Genomic DNA, 11,373 nt, shown 5'->3' with positions numbered 1-11,373 from the left:
AGAAGAGAAGAGAAGAGAAGAGAAGAGAAGAGAAGAGAAGAGAAGAGGTTCTTGGAGGAAACCCAGTTAATGGATATGATTTGGGTAAGCTCTAGCAAAGGAGACTAAGGTGCAATTAGATACATAGGAAGAGAACAAAGGGGAAGTGTCATGAGAACCTAGAGATGAGGGGATCAAGGAGAAAAGGGTGATTGACATGGTCAAAGGCTGTAGTTTGGTCAAGAAGGATGAGAATTGAGAAAAGGACATTAGATTTGACAAATAGGACACTATGGGTAGCTGGGAAGTTTCAATTGATTGAGATTGAAAACCAGATTGCAGAGGGTTTAGAACTGTGAGGAGAGAAAGAGACAAGGAGTGTACATGGTTTTCTTAAGGACTTTAACAGAGAAACTGAGTAGAGGTATAGGATGATGGTTAGGAGGAATGATAGGATGAAGTAAAGGTTTTTTTGAAAGGATAGGAGAGATGTTGGAATATGTGTAAGCAGCAAGAGGCAGCAGTATATAGGGAGAAAATTAAGACTAAAGAGAGAGGGGGCAAAGTACTGGAGATACTGGTAGAGATGGGATCAAGAGTACACACATTGGGACAGCTAGGTGGTGCAGTGGATAGAGAACAGGCCCTGAAGTCAGGAGGACCTGAGTTCAAATCTGACCTCAAACCAAACACTTGACACTTATGAGCTGTGTGACCCTGGACAAGTCACTTAACCCCAGTTGCCTAAAAAAAAATTTAAATTAAAAAAAAAGAGTACACACATACAAGGTTTACCCTGGCTAGTTGATGGACTATCTCTTCACTTGAAAGAGTTGCAGGAGGAGATAGCGGAACTAAGATGTCTGAGTGATATAAAATGAGGAGTGGGGAGAAGAGTGCACTTTCATCAAATGGACTCAAATTTTTCAGTGAAGTATAAGGGGAGGTCCTTTGCTGAAAGGGTGGGGGAAGGAGTGCTTTTGAAGAATTGAAGAGGGATGAAATAGTCTAAAATAGAAATTTGGGAGAGTTAATTGATTATAAATGTGTAAATGGATTTCATTGTTGCAGTCAGGGACCAGTTGAGACTATGGAACATAAATCTGTAATGGTCCCAGTTAGCAGTTTCATGACTTTCTCCAGCTCTTTTCAGTATCATGTTAATAGGAATGAAGGCAGCAAATTAAGACAATACTCCAAGGTTGGGCAAGTTGTAATTGGAGATAGGACAGGAAATATAGGATAGGAAATATAGAAAAGGGATCAAATTGTAGAATTGAGTTGATTCACCAAGTTCATATAGGGAAGGAGAAAGAAATGAAACCAATGTGAGGGAAAGAATTGAATCTTGTAGGGAATGGAGGTCATTGTCAGGAAGAAAAAATAAGAGGAAGAGTTGTAAGGTAGGAGAAAAGATGTAATGAGGAAAGATTATGTTCAGAGTTCACAGAAATGGAAGTGATGACAAGGAAGGGAATGACCATCTCTGTTCAAAGTTGAAGGGTAGTACTGGACTAGGCAATGGGAATTGAGTTGACTAAGGTACTGGGAAGATAAGGTATTTGATGGAGTATCAACATTTTTGGTGCTGTCCCTGAGCATTAGTGCAAGAACAGTGGTGGAGAGAAAGACTATGATCCAGGCCCTGAACACATTGAGGAAGGAAGGTGAATGTCCTGCCGATCAACAAATGTTGGCAACCAGGATCTGGATTGGATTATTTATTATTATCATCTATAGGTCTATTCATCAAGGGTGTGGAAGAGGGAAATCATAGTTAGGTAAGAATTGGACTAGATATCATACTAGAAAAAAAAAATAATAGCTGATATTAATATAGATATTTAAGGCTAAGTCCTTTATGTACATTATCCAATTTGATTCTTATAGCAACTTTGTGATTTAGTATTACTCTCACTTTACAGCTGAGGAAATTGAGACTCAGAGAGAGTAAATTATTTGCCCATGGTCACATAACTAATACAAGTGAAAGATGGAACTTGAACTCAGATCTCCTTGACTCTAGCTCCAAATCTAGCAGTCAATGCTCCATACTTATTTTTGATCTGAATTTTCTTCCTATATTTTGACTTGCTCTCTCTTCTGCCTACATGGTTGAAAAGTTCCTTTAAAGTTCCTTCTAACTATAATTCTCTACTATAATCAGAAAACCATATATGCCATTATTAATTTGTAAGTCATAGAATTGTAAAACTGCAAGGAATCACATAATGCCACTCCCTTATTTTGCATTTAAGGAAACTGAGACTCAAAGAAGCTTACTTACTTTCCCAAGGTCATCCAGAAAATCATTAGCAAAGCTGGAACTTGAATCCAAATCTTAAACAAATCAAGACTAACTTGATTGTTCTTCAACTTTATCATTTTTAAAATAATATATGTTTGCATAGCACTTTGAGGCTACAAAGCATGATCTCACCATGAGGTAGGCATAGAAGATATTATCCCCATATTGTTGTATAGGAAGAAACTGAGACTCAGAGGGACTAAGTAGATTCCCCAAGGTTACATTCTAAATGAAAGAAAGAGCCAGAGTATGACAAAGAAGTGAAGTGGAAGGAAAATTGACCAGACAAACCAACCTGCTTTCTGGGAAGTTGTCAGGAACGGGGTAATGAGTTGTTGTTGTGGCGGTGGTTTTTGTTTTTTGTTTTTTGTTTTTTTAAACAAGGCTACAAGCTAATCAGAAGAATGGAAGTCAGTGTGACCAGCAGAGCCTCTGTATCACTGGCTACTGTAAAAAATCATAAGTTGTCTTTATATGGGTGCACAGTTCATCAGCAACTGCTCCTTCACACTACACCCTTTCATACAAAGAGCTGTTATCTTCTACTGAGTCATCCTCAAATATACAAGGCCTAAATACTGGAATGGCCAGTCCCACTCCAAAGTGGAGTCAAGACAGTTTGCCTCAGATGCCTTCAACATCTCCTTCTACTGTTCCTTTATCCCTTGGTAGTGCTCTTTTGTCCCTTTCTACAAAGCATTGAGTGGAGTTATATGCTATTTGTTGTATCCTACTAAATCCAAGTTTTAGGGGAGAATTCTGATGATCCTAATTCATAATAATATACAAATGGGTGAAAAAGCTCAAAGCTTTCTTTCTTCCAGAGATAGTTGCATTCTAATAGGACTAATGCATAACTCGAAGAACTGAAACTATCTGGTAGAACTTGAGGCATTGTCCACTAGGTTCACAAGACATTGTTTTGGATTGAGAGACCTTTATGATACCCCAAAAGTCACACCCCATAGATGGCCATCTATTTTGACTATATGTAATGTCCCACCCTAGACAACAATATATGATACATAAGGAAATAGTCTCCAAAAGTACAATTAACAATAAAACTCGTTTATTGATAGAAAAGCAAAACAAATCTTCCATGAACTCTGATCTCTATTTTATTCTGCCTGCTTGACATGCTCTAACTTAAATATTAATCTCTCTTTAACTATAAAAGCAGTCCAATAGAATCAGAAACATCAGGTTAAACCAAAAATTATCCTGATCTGGAAGAATAACCTTGATACATGATAGTCACCTTTTCAGAACCCACTGTGCCTTATTCTTGGTTAAGCTTTTGCTTCTGGCATCATTACTCAGGTTGGATTTATTACATTTATATGGAATAGTCCCAAAATCCCTAGGCTGTGTATCCTCAGAGTAACCAGATTGGAAAAGAACTCAAATGGGAATTTTATTTAATTCATTTAGCCTCTCCAATGTACATGGAATTGTTCTGATGTGAGCTGGAACTTTGATTAATATAGAATATAAATCATAATTTCTATGATGAACAGGAAATTACCCCATAAGAATTACTCCATTTTAGTTCACACTGGAATTACATATTTACCTGTGGAAGTCTGATCAGACTAATAAGAACTCTGCTTCTGATTCAATCTGGCAGCCTAGGTTCAAAGAGTTGTAGAACATTGACAATTAAGGGAAATGACTTAAAACTTAACATTAATCTACATAGTACAAAAGTGTACCATGAGTTTAGTAATTAATTGATTTGATACAAACAACAATCTGAATAATTCAGGCCCCAGAGGAGGCCTGATTTATTGCGAGTGAGCATCATATTTATTAAACAATGCAAATAATGATCTCTCTCTCTCTCTCTCAGTCTCTCTCTTTCTGTCTCTCCCTTTCAACTGTTTAAGCATAACCTATTTACACAACACCACAAATATAAAGGAAAAATTTTAAAAATCATCTGGAACTTTGTTGTATAACAGTAAACTTAGAAATACTTTTAAAAGAGCTAAATTGTGGTTTGGGTTTTTATCCAGATAGTTGGAGTCATGTAGACACAACCATAACTTTATCAGCATTGCTGTACTTAAAACACTGATCTAAGAAAAGTAGCTTTTAAATTACCAATTCCCTGAACCAGCCAGACCTTCCCACCTTCATGTAATGAACAGGGAAAATTTCAGTACTCTGACACCCAGAGAAATAATGCATGCATACACCTAACTCCTTAGGCCTCTCTCAAGATGCAATAGCCATTTGGTTTCCACGTCATTTGTGTAATGGCAGAAAAGAGAATAGAAAAAAGTCCATTGCAAATTTATACAAAATGTATGTATATATAAATACATATCTATATATGTATAGAAATTCTAAGGAAGATAATATCCATCTATGTCTATGAGTTTCAGAAGCCTTACACAATTGAAATAAAGGCATTCTCTTAACTTTCTTTATTAAAGAAAAAACAGGAATCAAGCATGCCACCTTATTAATACTGAACTGTAAGTGAAGAGGTGAGCTGTAGCTATAGGGTTTTGAAGCAATTGGTTTGACAGAACTTCAGTGAATAAAATCTTAAAACAAATCCAGCTATTCCCAGATTACCTTTTTGTGTCACAGAAGAGAATTTTTAGTGTTGTGCTGGTACCATCCTAATCTCTTGAGACTAATACTAATTAAGCCCCAGAAAAAAAGCAGTGCTTTAAACAAAGTCCATACAAAGACTCACAAGTGTATCATGATAACAATTTGGTATGAGGAATGCCATTTAATTTAAAAAAAACTTCTGATTTTTTAAATATAAATTCTGTTATATCTCTTACAAAATCTCAAATGAGACCATCGGAAATTTAGAGTCCTGCTTTTGACTCCTGGACCATATCATCTATACATATAATGATATTACAAATATTAAAGCAGAGTCAATTAGAGAAGTAAAGTATACATGGCACAGGGACTTAAAATATTTATGAGTTATGAATATATGGGCCCATTTTTATAGGTAAAAGGTTCTCTCAAAAATATATATAGTGCTTTTATCTCTCCCTCCCGGTCCCTCCCTCTCCCACTTCTTCCTTTGACAACAATGGCAGAGGGCAATTTTTTAATTACCCTAGGCCTGCCAGGATGCATCCTAGAAGAGGATTATTATTGCAGGCCTTGAATGCACTGTGATTCATAAGGCAAGAAAGGATGAACAGCTTCAGCACCAAGGAAATGGAATCATCATCCTGCACTGCACACGATGGAACATCTTATTGCTTTAATAAAATGGGAAATTATTCACTGTAAAATGTGCCCCAAATGAGGAAAGTAATGTTTTTGCACTTAGTGGCACTCATTGAAAATTAGGGAGCTTCCTTTTTGGATCTCTGAATCGATTCAGATTCCAAGTCCCAAGGACATTTCAGAATAATGAATTAAAGAGCTGCTGCTGGATGAGGGTAAACTACAAAAATTAATGGGCCCTAGTCCTCCCAGCGCCTTAGTCACTCTCTGGTAAGATGTCCAAGGCTTAGTACACTTATGGTTCCCTAGTGGCACAAGGGAGTTCATGCACCTCACTAAAGGCCTAACTTGTTACTAGGAAGTGACTAAGGCACTGTGAATAGGATTCATTTATGTTCCAACTTGAACCCATAGATGGAGTCTCTTCCATTCTCCTCACCTCACAGCATGGCAAACTAAATGATGATCCTCAAAGCTTCTGAAAAAGAATTCTTGCAAAATCCTCAAAGGCAGTCTCCCTCACTTCCCCATCTCCTGGGTAAAAGCCCTCTTCTCCAGGAAGCTAGGCAGACAGAGACTAGCTGATCAATTCATTATTTAGAAGAGGGATGCACTTAGAGTTTCTGCTTGCCTAAAATCCTAAAGTTCAATTTGGAGCAAATTTGGGTTGTATTACTAGTAGTTTCTTCCCATCGACACAGTTTTCCCATCAGTTAACTGAAAACCACAATCTTAAGTGAAAGAGTTTTGTTTCCAGGGCAGATAAAAAAAAATACAGCAACTCTCTGTTTTCTCTTGCAAGAAATCTAAAGGAAACAGAGTGAGAAATGACAACAAATAGACCTTATTTCCAGCATGTAAGCTATACCTGGGTTTGGGAGAAGAATAAAAATAGTTCTATTCTCCCACCGTCTTCTCTTACCCTGTCCATATGTTCATTAGATCCTGCACCACAACTAAACCAGACACAGAGGAAAAAGAGAAAAATAACACCCCTCCCTCCATATACATTGTCACTGATTGCCATCAAAGGTTTCTAAGTTAACAGGATAGCAAGGACCTGTCCCTTACATATTCTGGCTCTACATATTACTTGTCACCCAAATTGCCTGGCACCCTTTCGACTAGCTCCACTCCCAAGCACATACAGAACAAGCAGGCATTCACACTTTTGCCTCTATGTAGTTATTACATGCAGGGAGGACTACACCAGGTGCTGTTTAAATATTAACCATGTTTTAATAGATGGCAATAGATGCACATCCATTGTTTGGTTCTGTTCGCAAAAGAAAGGAGAAAATGGACGTGTCATCTTTTCATAACAGTCTACTACAGAGTAGGGTACAAAATAACAATTCTGAAAACAGCAGAAGCCAGGTCTGCACCACTGAAATCAATGTTCAGTGGCAACCATTATATCAATAGCTGTAAATGAAGAACAAGAATATACAGTTTGGAGAGCATGGTACAGAATTATAGTTTGCGTACGCATTCAGTACCAATAGAAGATATAACAAAGGTACACTTGTTCTAAAAATAAAACAAAAATATTCTGGCTGATTAGTTACTGCACTTTCAGTACTGCACATTACCTATTATTTTGTTTTTACAAAAAAGAATAACTTATGCAATGTTTAATATAACTAAACAAATAGTACACACAAATCTGATTATTAAAAAATAATAGGAAAAGAAAGAATGGAACCAACCAAAGCTAGAACAGTCACCTCCCAAAACAGCCTCTCCACCTGCACAGAGAGTAGCCTGTGCAGTGAGGCAATTTCAGCACCGGACCTGGCTGGACAGCTCCTCTGGACCAATAGGGCGTCTGGGAAGCCCAGGGCAGCCAAAGGGGATATCGATCACTGAAGAATTCAGAGGATGGAGGAATTAAGAGACGGGAAACAGAAAAAGGAGAAACAACAATATGGTTGTTTGAAGGGAAGTGTGTGTGTGTGTGTGTGTGTGTGTGTGTGTGTGTGTGTGAGAGAGAGAGAGAGAGAGAGAGAGGGAGACAGAGAGACAGAGACAGAGAGAGACAGAGACAGAGTGAGAGAGAAAGAGAGAGACACAGAGAGACAAAGAGAAAGACAGAGAGAGACAAAGAGAGAGACACACACACAAAGACAAAGAGAGACAGAGACAGAGAGTTCGTGTGTGATGTTATTTTGCTATTTGTTGTACTTACGCTCTGCCATCAGAGGACCTTTATAAAATTAAACAAATATTCAGTCCTTGAAGAGGGACCACCATTAACAAAGGGTGGGAACTAGAATGGGGTGGTGTGGTGTGGGGAAAACATAGATGTTACAGAAAGAGTGCTTCCTTTTCTGGGTCTCCAACACGTCTGCCCATTAGCATTTGTCTCTCTTTGCATTGGTCCAACCGTATTCAATAAATGCCCCCGTTTGCATTGCTCCAGTCTCTCTCCCTGGGGGGTGGGGGAGATCTTGCCTCTTGTAGTCCTGGTGCTTGGTCTAAATGGTTGCTTTATGATAGTATGCGATTGACTGAGCCCGGTTGGAGCAGAGATGTAAGGGATGGGGAAAGGAGTACAGGAAGAGTGACAGCTTAGAACGGGTAGAGGTAGGGAGGAGAGGGAGAAGGAGAAGAGAGTGGAAGGTAACCTTAACCTTAAAGCTATGTACATTACCACCGGGGCTCTTGATCTTCCTTCACCTCCAATCTCCCTTCCCTCACCGGGCAATGACTTTATATATTTGGTAGCTTTGTGCGATTTCTCCTCCTTTTTGGGGGGATTAGGGGGGTGGGCAGAAGGGGAGAGAAATGCATCCTTCCTTGACAATGAGAAACGCGATGTGATTTGTCATGCGCTTGGGTTGTGTTACTAGTATTATCATGATAATTATTAATATTAATAAAGTATTATCATCATCAGCGTTATTTCTTCTTCCGAGACTTTCATTGCTCAATATTTACAAACACCACACAGTGCCTCGGTGGAGGAGGAAAGGGATGAGGGGGCAGGAAGACTGAGGAGAAGGAGGAGAGAGAGGAGGAAGGGGGTTGGAGTCAGAGGAGGAAAAAAGGAAGGAAAGGAGGGAAGAGGAGAAGGAAAAGAGGAGGAGCTCTAGGCCATCAAGACAGTACTACCGTTTGCAAAAGCCCCTCACCAGCTGAGTCCAAACACGAGGAGGTGAGATGGGAACCCTGGGGACTGGGGGCAGGAGGAGGAGGAGCAGGAGGATGGGGCCCAGGACGCTGGATGCCAGGGGAAGTGGAGGAAGAATAGGTGGAAGAAGAGGAGGAGGAGGAGGAGGAGGAGGAGGAGGAGGTGGAAGGTGAAGAGGTGCAGAAGGCTGAGTCCCGGGGGGGTCTCTCCAGTCGGGTTTCTTTCCCGTTGTGAGGAGCCTGGCCACAGGCCCTCAGTCCCGCGCTGCTACAGCCACCGCCACCGCCGCCGCCGCCGCCGCCGCCCCTGCTATTGCTGCAATGATCCCGCTCATACTCCTCCTGAGCCCTCTGCATCTTCCGCTTCTTCATCCTCCTTTTGTGGATATGAAAGGTAGAAAGGGAGAGAACGATCAAGCAGAAGATGAGGGTGACCAGAACGATCAGCACCAGCGTGGAAGAGAACGACTGAAAGAGCTGCTGTCCTACTTGAGTGATGCAGGTACCGCCACCACTGCTGCTGCCACCGCCGCTGCCTCCAGCGCTACCACTCGGGCCCCTGGTGCTGGGATTGCCGCTAGCGTTGGGGGAAGCAAAGGTCCGGTTGAGAAGGCAAGGCGGCAGGGCCAGCCTCAGCTCCTTGGGCACTTTGGCACTCATTGAGGCTGGGCTGGCGAGGGGGAGGGAAAAGGGCGCAGTGTTCCTCTCCTGGTTAAATTGCTTCCGAACAACGAAGAAGAAGAAAAAACCCACCACCCAAAACTATTCCCTCTGCGCTGGCGTGTATATGTGCGTGTGTGTGCGCGCGTGTAACCGATGCCGCCGGAATCCTCTCCTTGCCGGGAATGCTGCTTCGTGCACCCTTCTTCCTGTAAGGTGAAGCACCAGCCTGCAAAGAGAATGGGATGAGTTAGTATACAGGCCCGAGGTATGAGAAAAAGAGGACAGAGAACTGCCAGCAAGGTGGACGAGGGAAAGAGAGAGGTGGGAGGAGAACTGGGTAGTTTATGTGGCTACCGCAAAGCGTTCCCGCTTCCAAGCTCAAAGCCTTTGCTGTTCACCCTCCCAACCACTTCTCCCCTCCCACTCCGAAGACTCTCTCACTGCTTCCCGCATCCCAGCGGGACTCCAGCTCTCCATTCTAGGCTGTGTCCTAAGCCTCGTACCCCGGTTCCCTTGCCACTTTTTCCCAGGGGGCTAGATCGCGGTGTTGGCACAGCATCTGCACGTAAGATTACTCAGCAGATAAGGCAGGTTGTCTCCCTAAACCCTTTGCAACTTTCTAATTGTGGCCAGCCAGGCAGGCACTGCAGCTCGAGATCTCCATTTCCCGAGGAAGGCTATGTCTTCTCTACCAGCCTCCCACCCCACCCATCTTCCCTTCCCAACGAATCTCTAACCCGAGCGAGACGCCTCTGATCCTGCCCTGTGCTGGATTCCGGGCCACCGCATAAACCTCCTTTGCGCCGACCTCCTTTTGCTCCCCCCCGACCAGCTACAGCCTCAGGGTCCTCGAGGTCTGTCCTAGGAAGGCTGCTTTCCTCCTCCCTGCGTCCCGTCCCACCTTTCCTTTCAGTAATGCAAAGGCAGAGGCGCAGGATCCCCCAGCTGTCCCATCTCCAGCCTCCCAGCTCCCCCGCCCACCGCTCCCCTCCCCGCTCTTGGAAAAACCAGCCTCCCTCTCAAGAAAAAAGGCAATGAAAACACCTTTCTCTGTGCCTTTTCTTTCCTCTTCCCCCGCCCACTGTCCCAGGCCCACTTGGACTTCTGTACCACCACATCATCCTTAACCGCATCAGTTACCCCTTCTCTCTCCCTCCGTCTCCCCTCAAAACATCGCGCACCTTCTTCCTGGGAGAGGGGGCGGGAAGGGGGATGGGGAGTGAGTGTCCTGGTTTGCAAAGTTTGGGAGAGCTGCAGTTTCGAACGCACCTGATCCAACCCGAATGCCAGGAAGTCCATCCCCATTGAGGCAAAGACCCTGGCAGATGTATAACTCCCTTTCTTGCCCCCTTGGCTCTCCCCAGAGACAACTGCAAACTGTTGCACTGCAGAGCAAATAGGCGGCATGCATTGCAGGCCAGCCGGGTCCAGAGCTCAGAGACCCAGCAGCAGTGCGCAGGCAGCTTGTCCTCCGCGCGCAATACGCGACACATAGCTCCTTTCGCCTTGCCTCTTACCTGAAATCTCCGGATGGATGCAGTGAGAAGTCCCCGCCGCGCGGATGCAGTGGCGGCTGCAGAAAGCGCGGAGTGAAGCAGTAGAAGCTGGAACAACGCTGCCGCCACCGCTGCTGCTACAGGGAGCTCAGCTCCTAGCCTATTGCCAGAGAGGCTGGTGACGTCAGGCAGCCACTGCCAGTGCTCAGAGCCGTGTCCCCCCACCCCTAAACCCGCCCTAACCCCCCAACATCCTGCTCTGCTCCCTTGACCACCCCAATACTCCTTTTCTTCTCCTCCAAGAGGATGCCTAAGGGTCCCTCCACTCTACCCCTTTCCCAAATCCTTTACAGAGCCCTCGCTGCACTTTTCTGTAGCCGGTGCTAGGAGATAAACTACCCCAACTCCCCAATTCCCTATTCACTTCCCTGCTGCCAGGACGGCCCTAGAGGTGAAGTAGGAGAACATTTCCATTACCTCAAGTACTCATCACACCCACTACTCATTGCACAAACTAGGCATCCCCCACTTAGCCCAGATGGAGAGGAAACTCTTCCCCCACCCCACCCCATACATGCATCTTCTCTA

At 43.4% G+C, this 11,373-nt stretch overlaps 1 protein-coding gene across 1 annotated transcript; it reads right to left on the bottom strand.

The window, feature by feature from the left end:
- Window positions 1-8,593: 8,593 nt before the first annotated feature.
- Window positions 8,594-9,286, bottom strand: CUNH11orf87 (chromosome unknown C11orf87 homolog). The gene has a single exon (XM_027849505.1). It carries the CDS (start codon window positions 9,284-9,286, stop codon window positions 8,594-8,596), a length of 693 nt encoding a protein of 230 aa, XP_027705306.1.
- Window positions 9,287-11,373: the final 2,087 nt, after the last annotated feature.

The sequence above is a fragment of the Vombatus ursinus genome, unplaced genomic scaffold (genome assembly GCF_900497805.2).
Source record: "Vombatus ursinus unplaced genomic scaffold, bare-nosed wombat genome assembly UNPS02007612.1, whole genome shotgun sequence".
NCBI classification, from domain to species: domain Eukaryota; kingdom Metazoa; phylum Chordata; class Mammalia; order Diprotodontia; family Vombatidae; genus Vombatus; species Vombatus ursinus.
This window is presented reverse-complemented; position numbering and strand designations above follow the sequence as displayed.

Coding starts and splice junctions, on each gene's coding strand:
- CUNH11orf87 (XM_027849505.1), bottom strand. CDS start 9,286: ATGAGTGCCAAAGTGCCCAAGGAGCTGAGGCTGGCCCTGCCGCCTTGC.